Source organism: Dipodomys merriami, unplaced genomic scaffold (genome assembly GCF_024711535.1).
Source record: "Dipodomys merriami isolate MVZ:Mamm:240054 unplaced genomic scaffold, mDipMer1.0.p SCAF_2, whole genome shotgun sequence".
Lineage (NCBI taxonomy): Eukaryota > Metazoa > Chordata > Mammalia > Rodentia > Heteromyidae > Dipodomys > Dipodomys merriami.
Window position 1 is genome coordinate 17,808,066 of NW_027203381.1, and position 22,734 is coordinate 17,830,799.

Consider the following 22,734-nt stretch of genomic DNA (forward strand, 5'->3'; position numbering starts at 1 on the left):
ATCAGAAAGGTGGAGACATCTTCCTGAATTAAAGGTCCAGATGCAAGAATAACTTCAAAAGCTAGGCACATTTTTACCAACATTTTTCAGCCCCAAGTCCTTCCTCTTGTCATTTATTTGCTCTCTAGTATTTTTTTTCCAGCCCCTCAAGGCCTCATGAGACTTCTCCAGACTTCATCTAAGGACTCATGCCACCAAGGGACAGCTGCTGCTGCTCACTGCCTTCTCTGGGAGGGGATCAAATTCCAGCCTTTTACCCCTAATGTCAACGCCCCTTGTCAGCAGGAAGTAGCCAGAGAAAATCTGCACCCTATTTCATGATTATTAAAAGGCTGGAATGTAAGGTCGGCTCCTGGATGGCGAGCAGACTCCACCCTCCTGGCAGAAACATCTCCACCCAGTACCTGCGTTACCTAGGCAACTGACACACCTGGAAGAGGTCACATCTGCATCGGCTGAGGTCACATCTGAATTTGATGTGGCCACACCTTTCTCCGCCCATACCCTAGATAAGGCCTAGCCCAGGCCCAGACCTTTTCCCAGCTCTTTCCCAGCTTTGTGAAGGGCCAAGATGGCCTGGTGCCAGCCAACCTACCCCTTACCTGAAAAAAAAAAAAAAAAGGAACAACTCTCCTACTGGTAACAACGAAACTCTATTCAAAACATTAAGAGATTAACTAGCTAAAGACTGTAAAAGGATCAAAAGCAGGCACAGATGGGACCTGTCCCTCTATAGAAAAGGATTATTGCATGGGGGAAGATCCACACTTAGGCAGGCTCTTCCCTGGGAGTCTGCCTCAGTCTACAGTCCATGTGCCCAACATTTAAACCCCAAGCAGCAAGCTGGAGTAGTATTGGCTTGAAGGAAAGACTTGGGGACTGTTAAAGTGCCTGGAAACAGAAGGGCAAAATTCTAGAAGAGGAATGAGATAAACCCTGACATCTACTCATACACTCCTCTAATAGACTTGTTGCTCACAGGAAAAGTAAGAACAGAGTGAGGAAAAGTAAGAAGAGAGTAGCATACTGAGGGAAAGAGAAGATAAAAAGTTTAATATACATAGCACATTCTTCCCACAACACAGAAACAACATTTTGACATTGAGTACTGTTGTTTACAACATGTTTGAAGAAAACATCTTTGGTTTTTCATTAAAAAAGAAAAAAGAAAAAACTAAGCTTCAGGACTAATGAATGGCCAAACTGGAAAAGCACATGTTATGGGAATACCAAAAGGAAGGGAAAGGAAGAGAAGGGAGGGGGAGGGAGAATCTGTCATTGTCCTTAAAATAAAAAGTTTAAGAAAAATGACAGGTTCTAACTAGGTGTTGGTGGCTCACGCCTGTAATCCTAGCTACTCAGGAGGCTGAGATCTGAGGTTCGTGGTTCAAAGCCAGCTCGGGCAAGAAAGTCCGTGAGACTCTCATCTCCAATAAACCACTCAGAAAACTGAAAGTGGCACTGCGGCTCAAGTGGTAGAGCACTTGCCTTGAATTGAAGAGCTCAGAGTTCAAGCCCCATGACTGACAAAAAGAGAAAGAAGGAAAGAAAGAAAGAAAAATGACAGGTTCATGGATTAGGTAGGGATATGCAGTGGTCAATACCCTTTGTGTATTTTTCTATATGTGAATGTTATCTCTATTAAAAAATATATCTTGCCTCCTAGATGCCTAGTTAATGCTTTTTAATACCTGAGAACAAGACTCCTCATAGTAAAGAATTAGAGGTATAGTTTGGCAGTGAGCCTGTCATTTCTCATAAATACTTTCCAAGACCTGAGCTAAACGAACTTTAACAGAGCTCATTTGCTCTATTATGTTACAGGTCTCCTTTCTAATCATATAGATTGTCTTGGCTTCAATCTGAGAAACACTCTTTTTGAAATATACTAGGAAGTCTTCAATGTCATGAGTCCCTCTTCCTTTGCCACTTGCATTAGTAAATACAACCACAGAACAACAGTGATGGTTTATTTAGCAGATGAGAAGTTTCATAAAACAAACTATGCGGGGGTAGGGGGGTAGCAGGGAGGATTGGGTGGGGGGCGGGGGGGGGGGGGAGGATGAGAAGGAACGGGAAGGGGAAACAAAGGAGGAGGCACAATGCTTGATAAGAAGTGTACTCATTACCTTGCCCATGTAATTGTAACCCCTCTGTTCAGTATTTTCACAATAAAAAAAAGAAACTATGCAGCTCTATACAATGGACCATAAATTTCATTTATGATTATGTATAGTGTACTCATAGACTCTGACATCCTAAAACCACACCTAATCAACAAAATCAATTAGAAAACCAAATCAGAGGGTCTTTTAGTTTGGATGGAAAAATAATCATTTTTAGGAAAGTCTTTAATCAATGAAAGCATTTGATAAATAAAGATTTGCTAAATAATGTCATTTTTAACTTAGAATTCAATATATCTTAAAGCTTAACGAGTTAGAAACTGTTTCTTTAAGAGGGATGATCTCTATGCAAATACCAGATTTTTCTCCCGTTTACATTTTTAGGATCTAGCCAGACAGAATATCCTTTAATTTCAATATGAATGTATTTCTCACCAGAAACTGAACATATTAGAACCATAAATATGAAAAATAGAGGGTTTTTAAGGAATGGTTAGGGCAACCATTTCAGTATATACAGAAGGAAATGGAGGCAGAGAAAAGTGGAGGCTGGTGCCCAGGATCATCTATTACTGTTCCAGTTAAAGTGCATTCACTAACTATTTCTTCAGCGCCCTCTAGTGTAGCCAACTGTTAGAGGCAGAGACAGCCTTGAACAAAAGGAGCAAAAACTCCTGCCCTCGAATTCTAGTGGAGGGAGAAAATGGGAGGAAACTATGAAGTAAAAATACTAACCATCAGATTATTACAAGCGGTGAAGAAAAAGAAAGCAGGGAAAGGGAGAGTCATTACTGCAGAAGGGAACCGAGATTTATTATTTTTTTAAATAAAAGTTGGCTGGAAGGCCTAAGGGTTCAAGAGAAAATGAGCAGAGATATGGAGCAGGTTAGGAGGAGATCACCTGAGCTAGCCAGGGAAACTCTGGGCAGACAACCACCAATGGGAAGGTGTGAGGGCGACTCACACTCACCCTGCTCCAGAAACAGCATGGAGGCCAAAGCCGCTGGAGCACAGCCACTTTGAAGGGAGGGGTAGATGACACCCCAGGTTGAGAAGGGGCCAAGAAGTGTCTTGGAGGACTTCATACAGAGCTGGCTTTTGTTCTGTGAAATAAAGAACACCAAGGAAGGCTTCTTAGTAGAAGAGACACTTATAAGGGAAATAGACAGCAACAGAGCAAGAACTCAAGGACCAGTTAAGAAGCAGAAGATGAAGGAGACAGAATATACCTAGGAGGGGTGATCTCTCCTGACAACCAGTACTGATGGGTGAGGGAAAGGGTCAAGTCACATACAAATAACCAACTCTTCGAAAAAGAAAAAAAAATACAAAAACCCCAGAACCAATACAAGAACAGAATGAAGGCTGTATGGTAAGAAAGGATTTAAAGTAACACAAGAATGAGGCCACAAATGTCTTAAGTCTAGGTAAGCATGAGGCATGTGACAAGCTACCTAGGTCACTCTGCCCCAGCATGGCAGCATGTGGACTCCCTGACACCATAAAGATGACGAACAACCCCAAGAGCTGTTCCCGCTTATATCAGTCCCTTCCTGGAATGTACAGCCTAAGTGCATCACAAATCAATGACTGTCCTCAGGCCACTAATGTAACAGCACAGCCGCCTATTGCTGGCCCTTCTTTCCTATTTCTTGTCTATAAAACCAGCCTTCAGATGCCGCTTTTTTCCTTTTTTTTTTCTTATTATACTGGGGCTCGAACTCACGGCCTCATGTTCTTGCTTTCCTTTTTTTGTGTGTGTGTGTGCTGATCCTGGGGCTTGAACTCAGGGTCTGGGTGGTGTCCCTGGAGCTTTTGTGCTCCAGGCTAACAGAACAGTCTACCACTTGATCCACAGCTCCACTTCCAGCTATTTTGGTACATAATTTTGGTACATATTTTGGTGCATAAGAGTCTCACAGACTTTCTTGGCTAGGCTGGCTTTGAACCACAGTCCTCAGATCTCAGCCTACTGAGTAGCAAGGATTAAAGGCATGAGCCAACGGTACCCAGGCTTGCTTAATATTTTTGCTCAAGGCTGGTTGCTCTACCCCTTGAGTCACATCTCTACGTCTGGCTTTGCGTTGGCTAGATTCTCTTGGATTTGTCTGCCTGGACTGGCTTCAAACCTCAATCCTTATTTAGGTCTCAGCCTCCTGAGTAGTTAGGATTACAGGCATGAACCACCAGTGAACCTAGCAATGGATGTCACTTCTGTAGCCCACTTGCTTTGGGTCACCAGGGTTCCCATTTTCCCGGGGGCACCCCCTCACTTTGTTAGAATAAACTCCTGTTCATAGTCACTTACCTTTTAGGTGGAAAGTCACATGAATACAGTATCTCCCAACCCACATCTGCAGCAGCCTGCAAGGGGGGGGGGGGGGGGGGAGTAATAGGGCGGGGAGTAATCCAGGGCCAGAGGCTGGTGGAGCAGACCACATGTGTCAGGTTCTTGAGTTTTCACCTCACAGCACACAGGAAGTGTTCCCCTAAGTGGATGGAGAGTAAAGACTGGCAAGAGAGGGACATAAGGACAGACACCCAGAATGCAAAAGTTCCTCAAAATTAGTGTAAAAATACAACTTGAAAAAAAAAAAAGAAGTAGCCAGATGCTAGAGGCTCACACTTGTAATCCTAACTACTCAGGAGGCTGAGACCTGAGGATTGGGGTTCAAAGCCAACCAGAAAGACAAATCCAAGTCACTCTTATCTCCAACTAACCAGCTAAAGGTGTGGCTCAAGTAGTATCCCTGAGTGTCAACCAAGTAAGAGTGTGAGGTTCTGAGTTCAATCCTTGGTACCAGCACCGCGCCCCCCCCAAAAAGGAAAGTAAGAAAGAAAATATAGCCTGTCATTTTACTTGAAAGGAAAATTTCAGTAAACAGAGATTAGTTCTTTTCTTCCGATTTATGCCTTCACTTGAGGGATGACTTTATTAACTATACATCTAAACTAATAAATGGATTATGTGCTAACAATTAAAATAAAGTAGCAGTTCGCCTCAGCGTACATTTAGCAAAAGTGAAACAAACTGGCCAGCAGTTGTTCCACAGGAGTGTGCAGGAAGAAGTATTTTAAGCAAACAGAATGTTTTCACAGGGAGAAGTGATTCATAGAAAAATTAAGCAAGACTTAAGCCAAAATAAAGGATAATGCCATTGCTTAAATTTAAATCCAATGGCACGTGCCTGTAGTTCCAGCATTAATGTAGGATGAGCACATGCCTGTAGTTCCAGCGTTGATGTAGGAGGATGAGCTGAGTGAGCCCAGGTGCTCGAGGTCAGCTGAGGCAACATGTCCAGATCTTGTCCCCAACTAACCAAAGGTGGGATGTTGTTCATTGGTAGTATAGTTGCGTCTCATGAGAAAGGGGCTGGATTTAATCTCCCTCCCCCTCCCCCGCCACCCTGAACCACTAAATTAATTAATTAAAAACTTAACTGCACCAGCACCCATGGCTCATGCCTGTAATCCTAGCTACTGAGAAGGCTGAGATCTGAGGATCATGGTTCAAAGCCAGACCAGGAAGAAAACTCCAGGAGACTCTTATCTCCAATGAACCACCAGAAAACCAGAAGTGGCACTGTGACTCAAGTGGTAGAGGGCTAGCCTTGAGCTGAAGAGCTCAGGAACAGTGCCAAGCCCAGAGTTCAAGTCCTACAACCAACAAAAAAATTAGCAAAAACAAAAACAAAAAACTGCATTTGTTGGGTTCACTGGCTCAAGCCTGTAGTCCTAGCTACTTAGGAAGCACAAATCAGGGATTATGGGCTGGAAACGTGGCAGAGTGGTAGAGTGCTTGCCTAGCATGCATGAAGCCCTGGGTTCGATTCCTCAGTACCACATAAGCAGAAAAGCCACAAATGGAGCTGTGGCTCAAGTGGTAGAGCGCTAGTTTTGAGCCAAAGAAGCTCAGGGACAGTGTTCAGGCCCTGAGTTCAAGCCCCAGGACTGGCAAAAAACAAAAAACAAGTCAGGGACTATGGTTTAAAGCCAGAACAAAGAAAAGTTCTCCAGGTTCCATGGGTGAGATAGCTAGAGCCTGTCACCCTAGCTATGGAGGAATCTGGGTACAATGCCAAACACCTCTCATCCCAGCAAGAGAAGGACAGGTAGAAGGATTGCAGCCTACAGTAGATTAGACATAAATCGAGACTTTACCTGGGAAGCAACTAATGGAAAAGGGTCAGAAGCACAGCTTAGCAAGCACGAGGCTTTGAGTTCAATCCCCACCAAAAATAAAATCGGTAGTTCAAGCACTACCAAAAAAAGAAAGAAAGAAAGAAATTTCTCTGCATTTAAGTGAAGGAGAAAGGATAATAAATATGCAGGGGTTATAATACACTGTGGTCATGCAGTTTTAATGGGGTTAACCAGGTTCCCAGGATGTGGTAAGACATTTTTGTCTCTGCTACCAGAATGAGCCTGCCAAGCAGCGAACAGCTATAAATAGACCAGACAGTCTCTTCAGGTGCAGAAGAGGCACAAGGCTCAGTTCTTACAATCCCATCACCCATTATTCCATGACCCCAATCAGCCTGGCTCACACATTTGATTGTTTGCATCTGACTAAGAAAAGCTCTGTTTTCTTCTGTAATACTTTCACCTCATGCCTCTGATAGCAAATGTGTGGGCCTTTCCCCTATGGCAACCAATTCTCCTTCCCTGAGCACCAACTGTGAGTCCCACAATTCAGTGGTGACACTACCTAGAATTAGCAGAGACCCCACAGGTTAAGGACTCAAACACCAATCATAACCAGTGGGTAACCCAGGTTACACTCGTCAGACGTGGCTGCAAATTGGTGTTCCTATAGCCCCACTGTTGTGGAAATGACCAGGTGACTTAGAACACAGAGTAACATTTGGCTTCAATTTACTACTTTATTATATAAAGGCTATTACAACAGTAAAGGTAATTACCCAGATGAACAAAGGAAAGGTCCAGAAGCTTCCTTTCAGCTTCTGTCCAAATAGTTGGGGAAATCCACCCTGTTGGCACATCAGTGTGTTTGTCAACCAGGAAGCTCTCCAAATTCCATAGTTTAGGAGTTTTGTATGCATTCATCATGTCAGCATGATGGATTCATTTAATCTCCAGCTCCTCTCCCTTCCCTTAGAGACTGGGGGGAGGGGATGATAAGAGCTGGAACCTTTTCCTCACGGCTTGCATGAGCAGCCCCCTGAAGCGATCCAGAGGCCCAGCAAGAATCACCTCATTAGAATAAAATATGGTCCTGTTAGCAGGAAATTCAAAAGGATTTAAGAGTTCTATGCCAGGAAGCGGGGTTTTGACCCCAGCCAAACAGAACAACAACAACAAATGCACCTCATCGCTTAGGACACTAAAGAATTTTAAGAGTAAAGACATAGGGACCAAAATCAACTATACACATTTATTCTATCACAGTATCATGGAATTTCAACATCCTTGCATTCCACTTTCATTACACAGTATGAATTTCAGTCACTACTCCCTAAGGATGTCCAGGAGGCCCAAGAATCAGACACACAGGTCACCTCCAGATCACTTCTCAAAAGTCTACCTTGTGGACTGAGATGATGGAGTCAGACACAAGGAAGCTGGAGTTCCAGGACTGGCTATCTGTGACCTCCTCTTCTTGCCCCTTTCCTTTCAAATGTCACACATATATCCGTGTCATGAAACACAAAATTATACATGCGTACTTCTTGGTTCCATTATGTGCTTGTCTAGTTCAGAGGCTTAGATGGTAAATGGTTATATTCTTGCTGGAAGGCAGTGAAATCTGATTATATATGCTATCTCTAAAAAGGTTTTTATTTCTATAAGAAACAGCATAGGAAATGAAAAGACTAAATAAGTTATATGTGAGAAACTGCCAGCACTAGCCCCCGCACCTTCCTGTTGCTTGCGTTGGAAGCTTGCAAACCCTCATGCTATGACGTAACGGGTAAGTCCACCCCCTCGGACCTCTGACAGCCTCCGGCAGTGTCGCAAAATATTCAGGATCATAAAAAACCTCTTGTCGGCTTTCAAAGTTGTGAACTCCTTTATGTCCGCTTCCACTATAAAATAATGACCTGAAAATAAAGATGTTAGTGCAAGCTTGTATGTAGCCAACTTTCAAAGTGAATCTTTTGTCTTTTCAGTGGTGCTGGGGCTTGAACTCAGGGCTTCAGGCTTGCTAGGAGGGCATTCTCCTGTTGAGTCATGCATCCAGCCCTCAAGATGTACCTTTAGGGCATTGGATTGTGAATATGAATAGCTTTAATAATTATTTTGGGCAGGGAGAGGGTTTGAGCACATTACGAAGGTGTTTAACCACTTAAATCCATGGCTGAAGCCCATTTTTACTTTTTAGTTGCTTTTCAGATTGTCTCAATTTCTTTACCTGGGACTGGCCTTGAACCTGTGCTGGGAGATGACTGGCATGAAGATCATGCCTGGCTTGTTGGTTAATATGGGGTTTCACTTACTCTCTGCCTAGGCTGGCCTTAAACCATGATCCTCTAGATCTCCTCCTCTTGCGTAATTTGAGATTAGAGGCATGCACCACCATACCCAACCTATGTTATCATTCTGAATGTCATTATCCAATCAAACTCAGAAACTGCATTCTTGCTAAAATAAAAGTTACTCTAACAACCTGAAGTTGCAGTTCAGTTTATTAGAGTCCTAACTCCCTACTGATATCTCTTGGACAACTCCCTTTTCCAGGGGCATGATGCAGGAGCAATGAAAAGAACAGAAGCCCTGGCAGATCTACCACGTCACTGAATACTCTTGGCTAAGTTGAGCTCGTTTTGCCTACTCTGCAAAATGGGATCAGGGTGTTGAGAAGGACAAAAGCACTGGGCACAGGAGAGAGCCCACTATACTGTGTTTACATAGAACTATATAAAAACAGCCAACTATTACTATCACTGCTCAAATTCTACATACACTGGGAAGAGTTCCACAACAAACTCCCATCACATTTCTCAGCCTCAGCATGAGACATTTTGGATACTGGCCCACCTATGTACTCTAGGGTGTTTTAGCAGCACCCCTGGGCCCCACTCACCAGAGGCTAAGAGCAACACCTGCCCCAACTATAACACCAAAACTGTCTCCAAACATTATTACAAAATGTCCTCAGTTGGAAAACTGACCCTGGTTGAGAATTCATCCTCGATTTAGAATTTTCCAGAATTAGAAAAATGTGTTCCTCATGCTAGTTATTCTCCAAAATAGCTGGCAAATGCACACAAATATATGCTATGGTTTTACCTTTAGTATCCTTTGTTTCTTCATTAATAAATCTGTGATAGAGATTTCTGTTCACAGAATTCAGAGATGCTTTTGGTTGGTGGACAATCTTGTATTTACTAACCACAGCCTTGTTGATTTCTTTAATGACATCATTAATTTGACAATAGGTTAAGCGAGACTTCATGTACCTATTAAAAAAAGTGTGTAGTTATTTTTTAAACCAGATTATTTTCTTTGAAAAAAAAATAAGTGTGATGACTTGATGAATGTATAAAGTATCAATGTGGGTTTTTTGTTTTGTTTTGTTTTGTTTTGTTGTCAGTCATGGAGCTTGAACTCTGTGCCTGGGCGCTGTCCCTCAGCATTTCAGCTCAAGGCAAGGCTCAACCATTTGAGCCATAGTGCTACTTCTGGTTTTCTAGTAGTTTATTGGAGATAAGAGTTTCACGGACTTTCCTGCCTGGGCTGGCTTTGACCGTGATCCTTATATCTCAGCCTCCTGAGTAGCTAGGATGACAGGCGTGAGCCACCGGCGCCCGGCTCAACATGGTCTTTTGTAAATAATAATTTTATATCAACTTCCAAACAGACCAGACACATCTCAACAGCCAAAATCTTAAATAGAGATGGTAACTTATCATTTATTGTTAATATCTGGATGCATTCATCTACTCTCACCCACACAGCATTAATGTTACAACTTCAAAACACTCAAATTCTAATTCAAATGGACTGCAAACCTGTAAAATATTTGTTAAAGAAGATTTTTAGTTAGCTAGGTGCCAGTGGATCACACCTATAATAGTAGCTACTCAGAAGGCTGAGATCTGAGGATCAAGGTTCAAAGCCAGCCTGGGCAGGAAAGTCCATGAGACTTTTATCTCCAATTAATCGCCAAAAGAGCTAGAAGTGAAGCTATATAGCTCAAGTGGTAGAGTGTTCGCCTTGAATAAAAAAGCTCAGGGACAGTACAAGTCCTAAATTCAAGCCCCAGGACTGGCACCAAAAAATAAAAATAAAAAAAATAAAAATGTATGGAGAAAAAAAGAGAAATTAACATGTTGAGAAACTATATAAGTTCTAATACTTTTCTGAAGGATATGCAAAGAACTCTTCAAACTTAATAAGGAAATAACCCAATTTTAAAACTAAGTTACACTGAGGGAAGCTAGGAGGCAGGCACAGAATCGGAGGGAAAAACAGGGAAAAATATACAACAGAGGGGCCCATCAGCTGCACTGGACTTTGATGAAAATAAGCAACTCAAGAGGAGCGATGGGAGGGAGGGAATGAGAAAGAAAGAAGTAACAGCTTACACATGGCAAAAGGAAAGAAATGTAAATATCACCCAATTTGGAAGAAATAGCTATAGTTCAAAGTTTGTAGTGTCCATAAGCTTTATAGACCATGATATTAACAATGTACCTCGTGAAGGTTAAAATGTGTTCACTATCCCACAATACTGTGAAATCTGTGAAATTTATGTAATCCCTTAATCTCAATAAAAAATTATTTTTTAAAAAAGAAAATAACTGCAAACAGTTCATTAAAAAAAAAACCTCATTTCAAACAAAAGTTACAGACCTGAGAGACACTCACCAAAACAAGTTTACAGATGGCAAATCAGCATATAACACATGTTCAATATCACCAACACACAACTGAGCAAACATGCTGCTGGGTTAAAAACTATCTACAGAAAGCCTATACTAGAATGTTTATAGTACCTTTATTCACAATTGACCCCAAACCGGAAGTAACCAACTTATCCATCAGTAGGATAAAGGGACAAATAAATTGTGATACATTCAACAATGGGATGATAGCTGATGCTAAAAAGGAATGCACCATCATGATGTTAGGAGAAGAGAAGAGGAATCTTAAATCCGTGTTGCATAAAAGAAGCTTGTCAGAAAGGGTTAGTATGAATTCAACTATATGACCTTCTGGAAATGGCAGTGAAAAGATCAGAGGCAGCCTGGGGCTTGGTGGGAGAAAGTGTGCACAGGACACAGTAAAGCTCTTCTGTATAAAATTGTAGGGACATGAACTACTTCCTGGAGAGTGAAATAATCATGCCCTGTGTCCCACGGACTCTCCTCCTGAGACCCGGTCCCAAGGAGAAAAAAAAGAAGTCTCTAGAAGAAATATCACTGCATCATCTTTTATAACAATGAGACAGCCTAAATTCTGGGGTGGGGAGGTTGGTTGGTTTGTGTGTGTGTGTGTGTGTGTGTGTGTGTAAATTCTGGGGTAGGGAGGTTGGTTGTGTGTATGTGTAAATTCTGGGGTGGGGAGGTTGTGTGTGTGTGTGTGTGTATCCTGGGGCTCAGGGTCTGTGTGTGTGTGTGTATCCTGGGGCTCAGGGTGTGTGTGTGTGTGTGTGTGTGTGTGTGTGTGTGTGTGTGTGTGTGTGTGTGTGTGTGTGTGTGTGTGTGTGTGTGTGTGTGTGTGTGTGTGTGTGTGTGTGTGTGTGTGTGTGTGTGTGTGTGTGTGTGTGTGTGTGTGTGTGTGTGTGTGTGTGTGTGTGTGTGTGTGTGTGTGTGTGTGTGTGTGTGTGTGTGTGTGTGTGTATCCTGGGGCTCAGGGTCTGGGTGCTGTCCCTGAGCTTCTTTTGCTTCTTTTGCTCAAGGTTAGTGCTCTACCACTTGAGCTCCACTTCCAGTTTTTGGTTGTTTTTTTTTTGGGGGGGGGCTTGAACTCTGGGCCTTTGTGCTGTCCCTCAGCTCTTCAGCTTAAGGCTAGCGCACTACCACTTGAGCCACAGTGCCACTTCCAGCTTTTTTCTGTTTATGTGGTGCTGAGGAATCGCACCCAGGGCCTCATGCATGCAAGGCAAACACTGTACCACTGAGCCACCTCCCCAGCCTACTTCCAGCTTTTTTGGTAGTTTATTGATATGAGTCTCGTGGACTTTCCTGTCTGGGCTGACTTTGAACCACGACCCTCATATTTCAGCCACCTGAGTAGTTAGGATTTCAGGCATGAGACATTAGCACCCAGCAAGTCTACATTTTTATTAAATTTTTATTACATTAATTATAGGACTGCCACCCAAACATTCTAGAACTATTAAAATCCAAATTCTCAATGATGGTTAATGATGGAAAAATGCTCATGAGTGAACTGTATACAGTCAATTACTATACTGTAATAACAATCAGAAATGCCTGGCTTATGACTGAAATTAAATAAAATCTGAAAACACCCTACATATTTGACGGGCAGAACTACAAATGAGTTTTATCTTCTGACAATATTCTAATAATATACATTATTTGTAATAAAAAGTTAACAAGAAATACAACATAACATAAAACCTAGATGCTGGTTGCCATGGAATTTTATGGGATGTCCCCCCTGAGAAGCTCAGATTAGGACTTTCACTGGTATAAGAAACAAAGACAGTAATTTTAAGTGGGGGAGGTGAGGGAGAAATCATGGAATTTTCATTTTAAATAAAATGCATGAAACTGAATTCCACTCCTCCAAACAAATTTTAAAAAATAAACAAAATGTAGATGTTAGCCATGCCCCTGGAATTATGAGAATGCCATATGGATTTCACCAGGTGCAATGGCTCAGGCCTGCAATCCTAGCTACATTAGTTGGGAATCAGTGATCAGACTTTCACAGTGGAAAACTGGCTCAGGCAACAAGAAGTTTGTGAGACTCCATTGCAAATCAATGGCTGGGTGTGGTAGTACACATCTGTTTTTCTAGCTGTGGGAGAAGCACAATGTCTGCATACAGTGTCTCATGCCTGTCATACCCAGCTACAAGGGGGAAAGGATAATAGCACAGGTTATCCCAGGAGATAACCAAGTACTACGCAAAAAGGAGCTGGCTCAGTTGGTAGAGCACTGCCTCGCAAGCAGGCAGACATTCAATATTCAGTACCACAAAACAAAAAGGGGACCGTTCCATAATTGGTTTCCCATCCATTGCTATCAGTCAAAACAAAGGCAAAGCCAGGTTCTGGTAGCTCACATCTGTAATCTTAACTACTCAGGAGGCTGAGATCTGAGGAATGCTATTCCGAGCCAACCCAGATAGGAAAATCTGTGAGACTCTTATCTCCAATATACTACTCAGAAAATGCCAGAAGTGGTGCTGTGGCACTAGCCTTAGGAACAAAGAAGCTCAGGGACAGTGCCCAGGCCCTGAGTTCAAGCCCCAGGACCAGAAAAAAAGAAAAAGAAAAAAGAAAGGCAAGCTCCATCCGAGAAGATGCCATATTCATTTCTATATTCTTCTCAGACTTTCTAATTCTCACACTCAATTGCCTTAAAACTACAGAACAACTGAGATGTGTCTGGAGAAATATGTATCACCAACTTCAACAACAAATTACCTGTTTCTAGATCTCTTGAAAGTAGATTTTACAACAAACAACAACAAAGATATTTGAACTATAAAAAAAGTTATTTGCAAAGGTTTCAATAATAAAATGCAATCCTTTTTGGGTTCTGGTAACTTGGGAAGAAAAATTATAAGTTTAGTAATTTACATAATATCTGCTTTACACCTTATCTCTAATCTAGCCTGAGATTTAATGAGAAAACATAGTGCATGTAGGAAATAGGAACTCTGTACAAAGAACTTTCATAAAATCTATTTCTCCCACTATCCTTAATTTGAAAAGGAAATTAAAATTTTGGGAAAAAAATTAAAAACATGATTTTAAGCACTCAGCAACAAGTTTCCTGCCTTTTCACAGGAGAATGTAAAAACTATTTTAGACAAGATTAGTATCTGAACGCAGAATACAAAGAAGCCATTATGATTTAAATAGCCACATACTGATTATTAAAAATTCAAACATTGTCATTTATCTTCAATACTTACGCAGGAACACCATTGAACTCATCCATAGTTATAAATAACATTTCTTTAATACTTCGCTGTTCTTTAGGAGGCTTCTTTGTGGGTGCAGATTCCTCAACTTTGAGTGGTTCTGCTGGGTCAAGATTTGATTCCCTAGCCCTACAGAACAAAGATGGAGATACATATAGTCAATTGTTAGAATTAAGAAACATACTAGAAATCTTTCTGATAATCCATCTTAAATTCATGAGTCATCCTGTTATAATAATTTTATAGCCCTAATACCGAGGTGTACACACACAAACACATACACAAACTACTAGTATACTGACAGAGCAAGTGTCTCTCTCTGGGGTATTTGTTTTCATAGGTCTAAAATCCAGATAGTGAAAATAGTTATCAGTATACTTACAAGCTCTGGGTTACTTTCACTTGAGGCAGATGAGCAGGAATGTTTTCTTGGAGATGTTCTACATCTTTATAATCTTCTTCAAGAGAGTCACAGAGCTCCTAGAATTAAAAAGGGGGGAAAAAACCTCATGAACAAGCTTTTTTCTGTCTGGTGTAAGACATTCCAAAGACAGGAGGGACTGGGAACAACAATCATAGTGGAGTGCTGAGAATAGAGTGAAGTGGAAAAGCGCTAAACACATCAAAAAGAAAGAGCTGCAGGGTGCCAGTGGATCACACCTGTAATCTTACCTACTCAAGAGGTTGAGATCTGAGGATCATGGTTCAAAGCCAGCTGGAGCAGAAAAATCCCAAGAGACTCTCTTCTGTAATTAACCAGCAAATAGCCAGAAGAGGAGGTTCGAATCAAGTGGCAGAGCATCAGCCTTGAATGGAAAAAGCTAAGAGTCCTCTGGCCCCAAAGTCAAGCTCCAGTAATGGCACCAAAAAACAAAAAAGAAAAGAGAAGAGACAAAAGAAGAGGAAAGAAGAGGAATGAAGAGAAAGAAGAGAAGGAAGGAAGGAGGGAGGGAGGGAGGGAAGGAAGGAAAGGAGGGAGGAAGGGAGGGAGGGAAGAAAGACAGAAAGACAGAAAGAAAGGAAGAAAGGAAGGAAGGAAGGAAGGAAGGAAGGCAAGCAGGCAGAAGAGAGAAAGAGAAAGAGAGAGAGAGAAAGAGAGAAAGAGAGAAAGAGAAAGAAAGAAAGAAAGAAAGAAAGAAAGAAAGAAAGAAAGAGAAAGAAAGAAAGAAAGAAAGAAAGAGAGAGAGAGAAAGAGAGAGGGGAGAGGGAGGGAGAGAAAGAGAATGAAACAGGGAGAGAGAAAGAGAAAAAAGAAAGAGAGGGGAGGGGTGGAGAGGGGATCTAGGGAAGAAAGGGAGAGAGGACAGGAGGAAGGACAGGGCTCAATGGTAAAGTGCTTGCTTTGTACCCATGAAGGCCTGTGTTCGATCCCCAGCACCCACAAAGAAAAAAGCTTTGGGCTTTTAGAGCTGGTTTGAGAGGGTGATCCATTCCTCTCTAGGGATTTTTTTTTTAAATTTCTGAGAGCAATCACTCTAATCACATTATATCTGAGAGGCAGGGTTGAGTTTTAAGTCTTGCTCAAATAATGTTCACCTTGGGAAGCAACTAAGAAACAGATGAAAGATGGATGTTTCTCATTCTGGTAAACTGCTTCTGTTGACTGAGCATACATTCCCAGTACTACCTGTGTACAAGCTACCAGGGAGATAATGCCCATTCAGGTGATGAACATGGGGTAGCTTAGAATGGCATCAACACCAGTGTGATTAAAATTTCTACTTGATCATAACTGGCTTTGTTCTTAGTGGTGTTAGGTGATTTGTGTTTTTTTTTCTTTTTTAAATGTTTTTATTTAGTACATGTATTTATTGTATTTATTTAATAAATTAGAATGAGGCAATAAAAATCATGCAGATTTTAACAAGGAATATATTCTGTACCTTCGGATTCTTTCATCTGGCTCCAAAGCATAATGGAAACAAATTCTAAATCGCCTTAGTTCTCAGCTGAACAGTCTCTAAGCTTACACCTATTCTGGGTGTTCTTGGACAGGTTGGAATTGAATTACCAATACTAGTTTCTGTTTCAAATTTATGGTGTTTCTTTTAAAGTACTAAATGAGAGCTGGGCATGGTGGCTCACAACTATTTGGGAGAGTGAGATCATTGTTCAGTATCAGATCAGACAAAGTTAGCAAGATTTCACCTCAACCACCAAAGTGTAGTGGTAGTTCTGTAATCGTAGCCAGGCAGAAAGCCATAGGTAGGAGGATTAGTGTTTAAGGCCAGCTATGGGCAAAAATGCAAGACCTTGTCTGAAAAATAGGGACATAGGTAAAGTGATAGAGTATCTACCTATCATCACCCAAAAAGTAAAACAAAACAAAACACTAAATGACCTTCAGTTTCATGCTGACTAATAGTAGGATAGGCATAATCAAGTCCATTCCTATAGCTGCAAAATCCTTACAGATTTTAAGGCTTACAAGGCTGAATGAGACTGTGGAGGCTACCTTGTTCATTTCCACAACAGCTTGAGATAATTAATGGTACAAACTAAGTATGTTCTCGTTAAAAAGTACATAAGCACTTTTATGAGCTGAAGTCAACCAGAAGTCGAATTCAGAACAAAAAGTGTATATGAGACTCAAGTTTTCTTTACTGAAAAAAATCTCTGTTCAACATTTTCTAAAAGAAAGAAATGAAGAAATAAAAGACAGCTAGCAATCCAGCATTATTTTTAAGTAAATTTCCTGAGCCCCCAGTGGATGAAGAAGCTTCCTCAAGTGACAAGTGCTTTCAACAGAACCTGAAGACTCTACATCCCCCCAAGCCATCACCCTCCCCAAGCATGCTTGATTTATAACAAACCTAACAAGCATCATTAGAAACCCTCCTCTTTAGCGAAGTTCACTTTCACTGGCTATTAGCATGAAGAAAGAAACAGCAGCAGACTCTGTACAGTATGATCTCAAATAAAATAAAATAAAATTAAAAAAAAAAAAAGAAACAGCAGCATAGTAGATTCTTCACAATGGACATAAACACTCACTACCACAATAAGTTAAGATACTAAAAACATTACAAACTTAAAGAATCCTTACAAATTACCTGGTGATCAGGGAGTTTGTGTTTATTGTTCTGTTTTTATTTTGTTTCTTCATTTGAAAAGCATTACCTTGAGTGATGTGTTGGTTTGTTCGAGATACTGAATTTCCAATTCAAATTTATTGAGAAGTTCGTTAACTACAACAATCTCATCTCCTATTTTACTTAATAAGGTGTTTGAGGCAGGTTCCTGGCCTGTTATAAACAAAAATAAAGTGGAAAACAAGTATGTATATCAAAATAAGAACATAAAAGTACCCATGTGAACTCATAAGACAAAAAGCCATCTTTAGGAATAGCTGGGCTGAAGAAAGGACTGTCCTTTCAGCCCTAGAACCTGTTTCCATGGGTAATCTCTAAGTAGTATGGAAGAGAAGGATGAAAAGTAAGTACCAAGTATTCCCTAAGACTTTTGTTTCTGGAAAATTCCTCTACTATAATGGAACACCTGAAAGACTAAATAAACACCTGTATATATGCCTGTCTGAGCATTCCTGAGAAAAAGGTAAATCTTAAGGGATTACAATATAAGAGGGACCACAGACAAGGTAGCACGTGTGAACAGATGCTGAAGCATCCTAGTCCAGTGGGTAAAGAGGGATGCTGGGAAGGAAGCTGTTAGCCTTAGCAACTGGATAGCCTTGACTTCAATGGGGATAGATCTAAAGCTCTGAGGCTTCAAAACATACACATTGCATTTGGGAGTCATATTTATACCATCATATTTACACTATTCATTTGTATACTAGCAACACTACTCAAAACTCCTAATCAGACCAGCAGGGTATTTTATGCCTATAATCTCATTGATTTAGGAGACAGATTGAGAAGAGCAAAGTTTGAGGCTAGCACTATCTCAATTGATACTTTTGATATTAGTCCTCTGGTAAAGTGATAGCAGCCAAAGGGGCTGACAAATACCAGATTCTATTAAACTGGCTAAGGGAATAAAAACAAAGTGTTCTCCTCATGTATAAAATGACAATTGTCCAGGATATAGTGGTCATGGGTCTGACCACTCCAGTTAGGTTTCAGATATTCATGGGGTCATTTTAATGTAGTGTGTGTGTGTGTGTGTGTGTGTGTGTGTGTTGCATGTGTGTGTGTGTGTGTGTTGCATGCATGCACCAGTCTTGGGGCTTGGACTCTAGACCTGGAGAGATACTGTCCCTGAGCTCAAAGATAGCACTCTACCACTTGAGCCACAGCTCCACTTCTGGCTTTTTGGTAGTTAACTGGAGAGGGGAGTCTCAAGGACATTCTTGCCCTGGGCTGGCTTTGAAACATGATCCTTAGATCTCAGCCTTAGGAGTAGCTAGGGTTATCCCAAGCCACTGGTGCCTGGCTGAATGTAGTTTTATATATTCTCAAATGATTTGTTTATTCAACAGTAAACATGGTCTCAGAACGATCATCTAAATAAGATTAATTATTAAAATCTAAAATTCTGTCTAAGTTGTTGCTTTTTCAATAAAAGTAGCCTAGAAGTGGAAATGGTACCATATTGGGGATCAAGACTCACAAACTGCTGTTCTGCCTGAGTACCCATGAGCTGGGAACTCGGTCAAGCCATTTGACTTGGTTTCCTCAGGTATGAAATAAGGGGACTTGTTAAACTGAGCCCACAGTGTCTTTGTCTTTTATTTTCTATGGAATAAGTGAGCTGTAAACCATAAAATAAATGAAGGTTCTTTATTAATGAAGTAAGGAAGTCAAGTCTGGACCATGCCATATTGGCCACATGGTGGATGGTAGGGTCTGGCATCTTGTCTTCATGATGGGGGAAGGATACCTCCCCCCCCCACTCCCCTCACACACCCCCACACCCCCACACACCCCTCACACACACCCTCACCTGCCTCCCAGGTAATGGGTGTGCCAGGACCCCTGAAGGCAGGGGCAGGCACTTAGCTGATAGGTTACTGAATCTGTCAGTCTAGTGCCTGAGACTGGGAATTTCCTGAGGATCTGCCCCCATCACTGACCTATTTAGGCCCATACCAGCCTAGCTGCTGGAGGCCATGCCACTTGAGTTGTGTCTCTGTGATTGTGTCCTGTGTCCTGTCTCCTGGCTAGTCTCCAGTCATTATGGAGTCTCAATTCAGCTCTCCATTGGAGCTGAATTGGCTTGTTGGTATTGTTTCTGTTATTTCTTTCCTCTTTAGCATGTTTCCTAGCTGTGTTATGTGTATTTGTGTGCTGTAGGCCTTTGTTAACTGTATAATAAAGACTCCAATATTCTATATTTTAAAATGTGACTTCTGGGATGATTTACCTTACAACATAAGAAGGCCTGAGAATAACAAATCCTTGGGGAGCATGTGTAATTCAAATAGGCATAGCCAACATAATTTGATGTTGGGTGGTGAGGAGATGCTTTTAAACCATCAAATTTATGATCCAAACTACAGCAAAAAGCCAACTCTTCCAAGCAGAAAATCAACTTTTCCTGAACTGGAAGGGAAACACATCCTTCCTAAAACACTCTAGGCTTGGCATGGATCAGTTGTTCCTTTGAACTTTTCATTTTGACCTCTACCACTTCAGGTTTTTCCCTCTTGCATTTTAGAATATCCATTTAGTTCTGTAGATGTCATGGATGTCATATAGCCTTCATATCTCAAGACTGCTCTATATGCTTCAGAATAATGTGAATAAGTGAATAATGCTGACAAAATATCAGCTCATCATCCAGTGTATCCTCTGTAGTATTCAAGTGGAATGCTTTTAAAAAAGCGTTCAAAATTTAAAATTATCTTTCTAAGATACTACTCGAAGTGGAACAATAATTAAAGGGCATTTTCTATACAGAAAGTCAATAATCTTATCTTACCAAGATTTCTTAGTGACAGAGTTCTTTTAATATTGCTGATCTTTTCATTAACATGAAAGCACAATTGTTCCATATCTGAGGCCATCGTTTAGGTGTCTGAACAACAACAACAACAACAAAATGTAAACACATTTGTAAAAAAGGAAGGAAAAAGCAAGGGGAAAAAGGGAGGGTAGACTAAACAGACGGGAGAAAGGGCGAGTCACATAATTTTCTCATTTTCAAAATCCAAGAAAAGTAAAACACGGAGTAAATAACAGTTCTTTCAATTGTACAAAATTCGGTTTCTAACCACAGTACTGACACGTCTTAGAGCCTTCTGCAGCCCACGGATCTCAAAACCAGGGCACAGGGGATCATCCTAGCCCTTTTCCTTGAAGATCCGGTTAGAAAAAGCACTATGCAAAATACATGAGCACATTAAAGAAAAACGCCTAAGAAAGCACTTCCCACGGGGTAGGGCTTCAGTTTGTGGCAGGCAGAAATGCTAAGAGAGGGAAAAGCTCACTTCCTAGTCCCGGGGCGGGTGAAGGATGCCGGGCCCAGCCCACGCCGCGATCCTGCGGCCCCCACCTGCCAAACGATGCTTCTGGCTGCTTCTGAGGTCCGGATCCTCAACTTCGTGCCGACCAGGAACAAAGGACTCACTGGAAGCTGGAGGCCAAGCTGCAGAGACTCCAGAAACCCAGGATCAGAGGAAGCAGCGCCCGGGGAAATTCAAACTGCGCGCCAGGCCCAGCATCGCGCAGGCGCACAACAGGGCTCCTGGAACACGGACTGGGCGGGGAACTCCCGGCTCTTCCTGGGTCGCAGTGGGGCGGAGCCTAAACGGGGAGGGGCCTAAACGGGGCGGGGCCTAAACGGGGCGGGGCCTAAACGGGGTGGGTCCCGGCCCCATAGTAGGGGCAAATCAATAAAAACTTCCTCTCTTACCCCAAAGGAGCTGGGTTAAACTCAAGTCAGTCACTACAAACTGGGGCAAGAGCTCAGATAAAATTTTATGTCAACCCGAGATAAAATGACAAACTGACAGTGATTCTCAAAATCTTCTGCAGGGGCACAATGGCTAGGAATCAATGAATGAAATAAGAGCTAACTGAGTAAGACCCAAGCTTTAGTATATTTTTAAAATATTACCAAAAGATTCCCAAAAGTAGCCAGGAGAGTGAGCTGAAGAAACAGTGGTGGAGTTTTTTTTGTTATTGTTTTTGGGGGTGGGGGGACTTACACTCTCAGTAAGAGAAAATAAAAGTTTAAAGAAATGAAAGTTTATTTTTTCCTAGTTAAAAGAAAGAAAGACAAAGACAAAAGTTAAATGGTATCTGCACAGTCAAGTACCAAACTCCCTCCATCTTTAGGTTCCACATGTGTAGCATCATGCATTCTAACCTTCAGTCCCTGGCACCTAAAGCATTTTCTTCAAGGACACGCCCAATGGCTTCTACCCACTTTTCACAGATCGCTCATATCTGTACAGGAAACAAAAATTTTTTTTTTAATCTGGAGAGTTGCATTTCATTCCAAAGAGACATAAGCATGAATGAGAGCACAGGTATTAGGTTGGTAAAGAAGTTTAAAAATGGACTGGGAATGAGGCTTAGTGGTAGAGTGCTTGCCTAGCATGCATGAAGCCCTGGGTTCAATTCCTCAGTACCACATGAACAGAAAAAGTTGGAAGTGGCACTGTGGCTCAAGTGGTAGAGTGGTAAGCTTGAGCAAAAGAAGCCAAGAGACAGAGCCCACACCCTGAGTTCAAGCATCAGGACTGACAAAAAAAAAAAAAGGTTTAAAAATGACACCCTCAAATATGCCATTCTGACATATTAATTTGAATTAATAGCCCTAAAAAAAATACCAGCCTTCTCTTCTCATGCTGAAAGCAAGAGATGTAATTCCCATGTGAAAGATTAGCTCATTGTAATGCTACCAATGAAACATAACTCCATTTTGCACCTAAACTGCATTTGTATACTGGCATGGAGGAGGTCTACAAAAGGAAAGAGGCCTTTAGGGAGTGAAACCAGCTGACCCTTGGGTATGAAGTTCAAGTTTGTGATACTGGAAAAAAAAAAAGGTTATAGAACACATGGAAGTGGAGACCAAGACAATGTATTAGCAAAGCTAAGCAAAGAACAAAAATAATACACAACCCAGACATAAGTGTGGACATATCTGTTATCACCTGTTATCACAGGTGCAGTGAGTATTCTAACATCACTAGGATTTGTGGTGAAAAAGTAGACTGGGGTTTTGGCTCAAATTCAACTTTGGGTAAGTACTCCACTTTGTTTGGATACCTAGTATATTTAGTCATTCTTGCTGTTACACTGTTTTATTAGTTGGGCCTACAGATGTCAAGGTGGGTCTGTGTATTAAGATGTTTCAGCATCTCCCTTTTTGGTACATTGTAGGTTCTGCCAAATACTCCCTTCAAGACAGTTATTGATCCATCCTGTGAGAAATATTTTCTCTTGAAAGAAGATTTTTGTGTCCAGAACTCTTCATTTTCCCCAAGAGTTTTTCCCCAGGATAAGTATTTTTCTTTAATATATCATAGTTGTACTAATTATTTGTTCAAGTAGTCAGATCAGAGGGAAAGAGATGCTATGTCTTTCTTTAAAAAATTCCTTTTCAT

At 41.3% G+C, this 22,734-nt stretch overlaps 1 protein-coding gene across 1 annotated transcript; it reads right to left on the reverse strand.

The window, feature by feature from the left end:
* Positions 1-7,000: 7,000 nt before the first annotated feature.
* Ska1 (spindle and kinetochore associated complex subunit 1) lies at positions 7,001-20,794 on the reverse strand. Its single transcript, XM_070028631.1, has 7 exons — positions 20,673-20,794; positions 20,100-20,195; positions 17,337-17,461; positions 14,599-14,696; positions 14,208-14,345; positions 9,378-9,547; positions 7,001-8,188 (listed from the first exon to the last, which is right to left on the reverse strand). The coding sequence occupies exons 2-7, from the start codon at positions 20,182-20,184 to the stop codon at positions 8,040-8,042; spliced, it is 765 nt and encodes a 254-aa protein (XP_069884732.1). The 5' UTR covers positions 20,185-20,195; positions 20,673-20,794; the 3' UTR covers positions 7,001-8,039.
* Between the last annotated feature and the right edge of the window lie 1,940 nt (positions 20,795-22,734).

Bases quoted from the DNA above. Each gene is read 5' to 3' on its own strand.
- Ska1 (XM_070028631.1), bottom strand. From the start codon at position 20,184: ATGGCCTCAGATATGGAACAATTGTGCTTTCATGTTAATGAAAAGATC. The intron at 14,346-14,598 runs GTAAGTATACTG...TTTGTTCTGTAG, and splicing joins GTGAAAGTAACCCAGAGCTT to GGCTAGGGAATCAAATCTTG. The intron at 9,548-14,207 runs GTAAGTATTGAA...TTTTTTTAATAG, and splicing joins GAGTTCAATGGTGTTCCTGC to GTACATGAAGTCTCGCTTAA.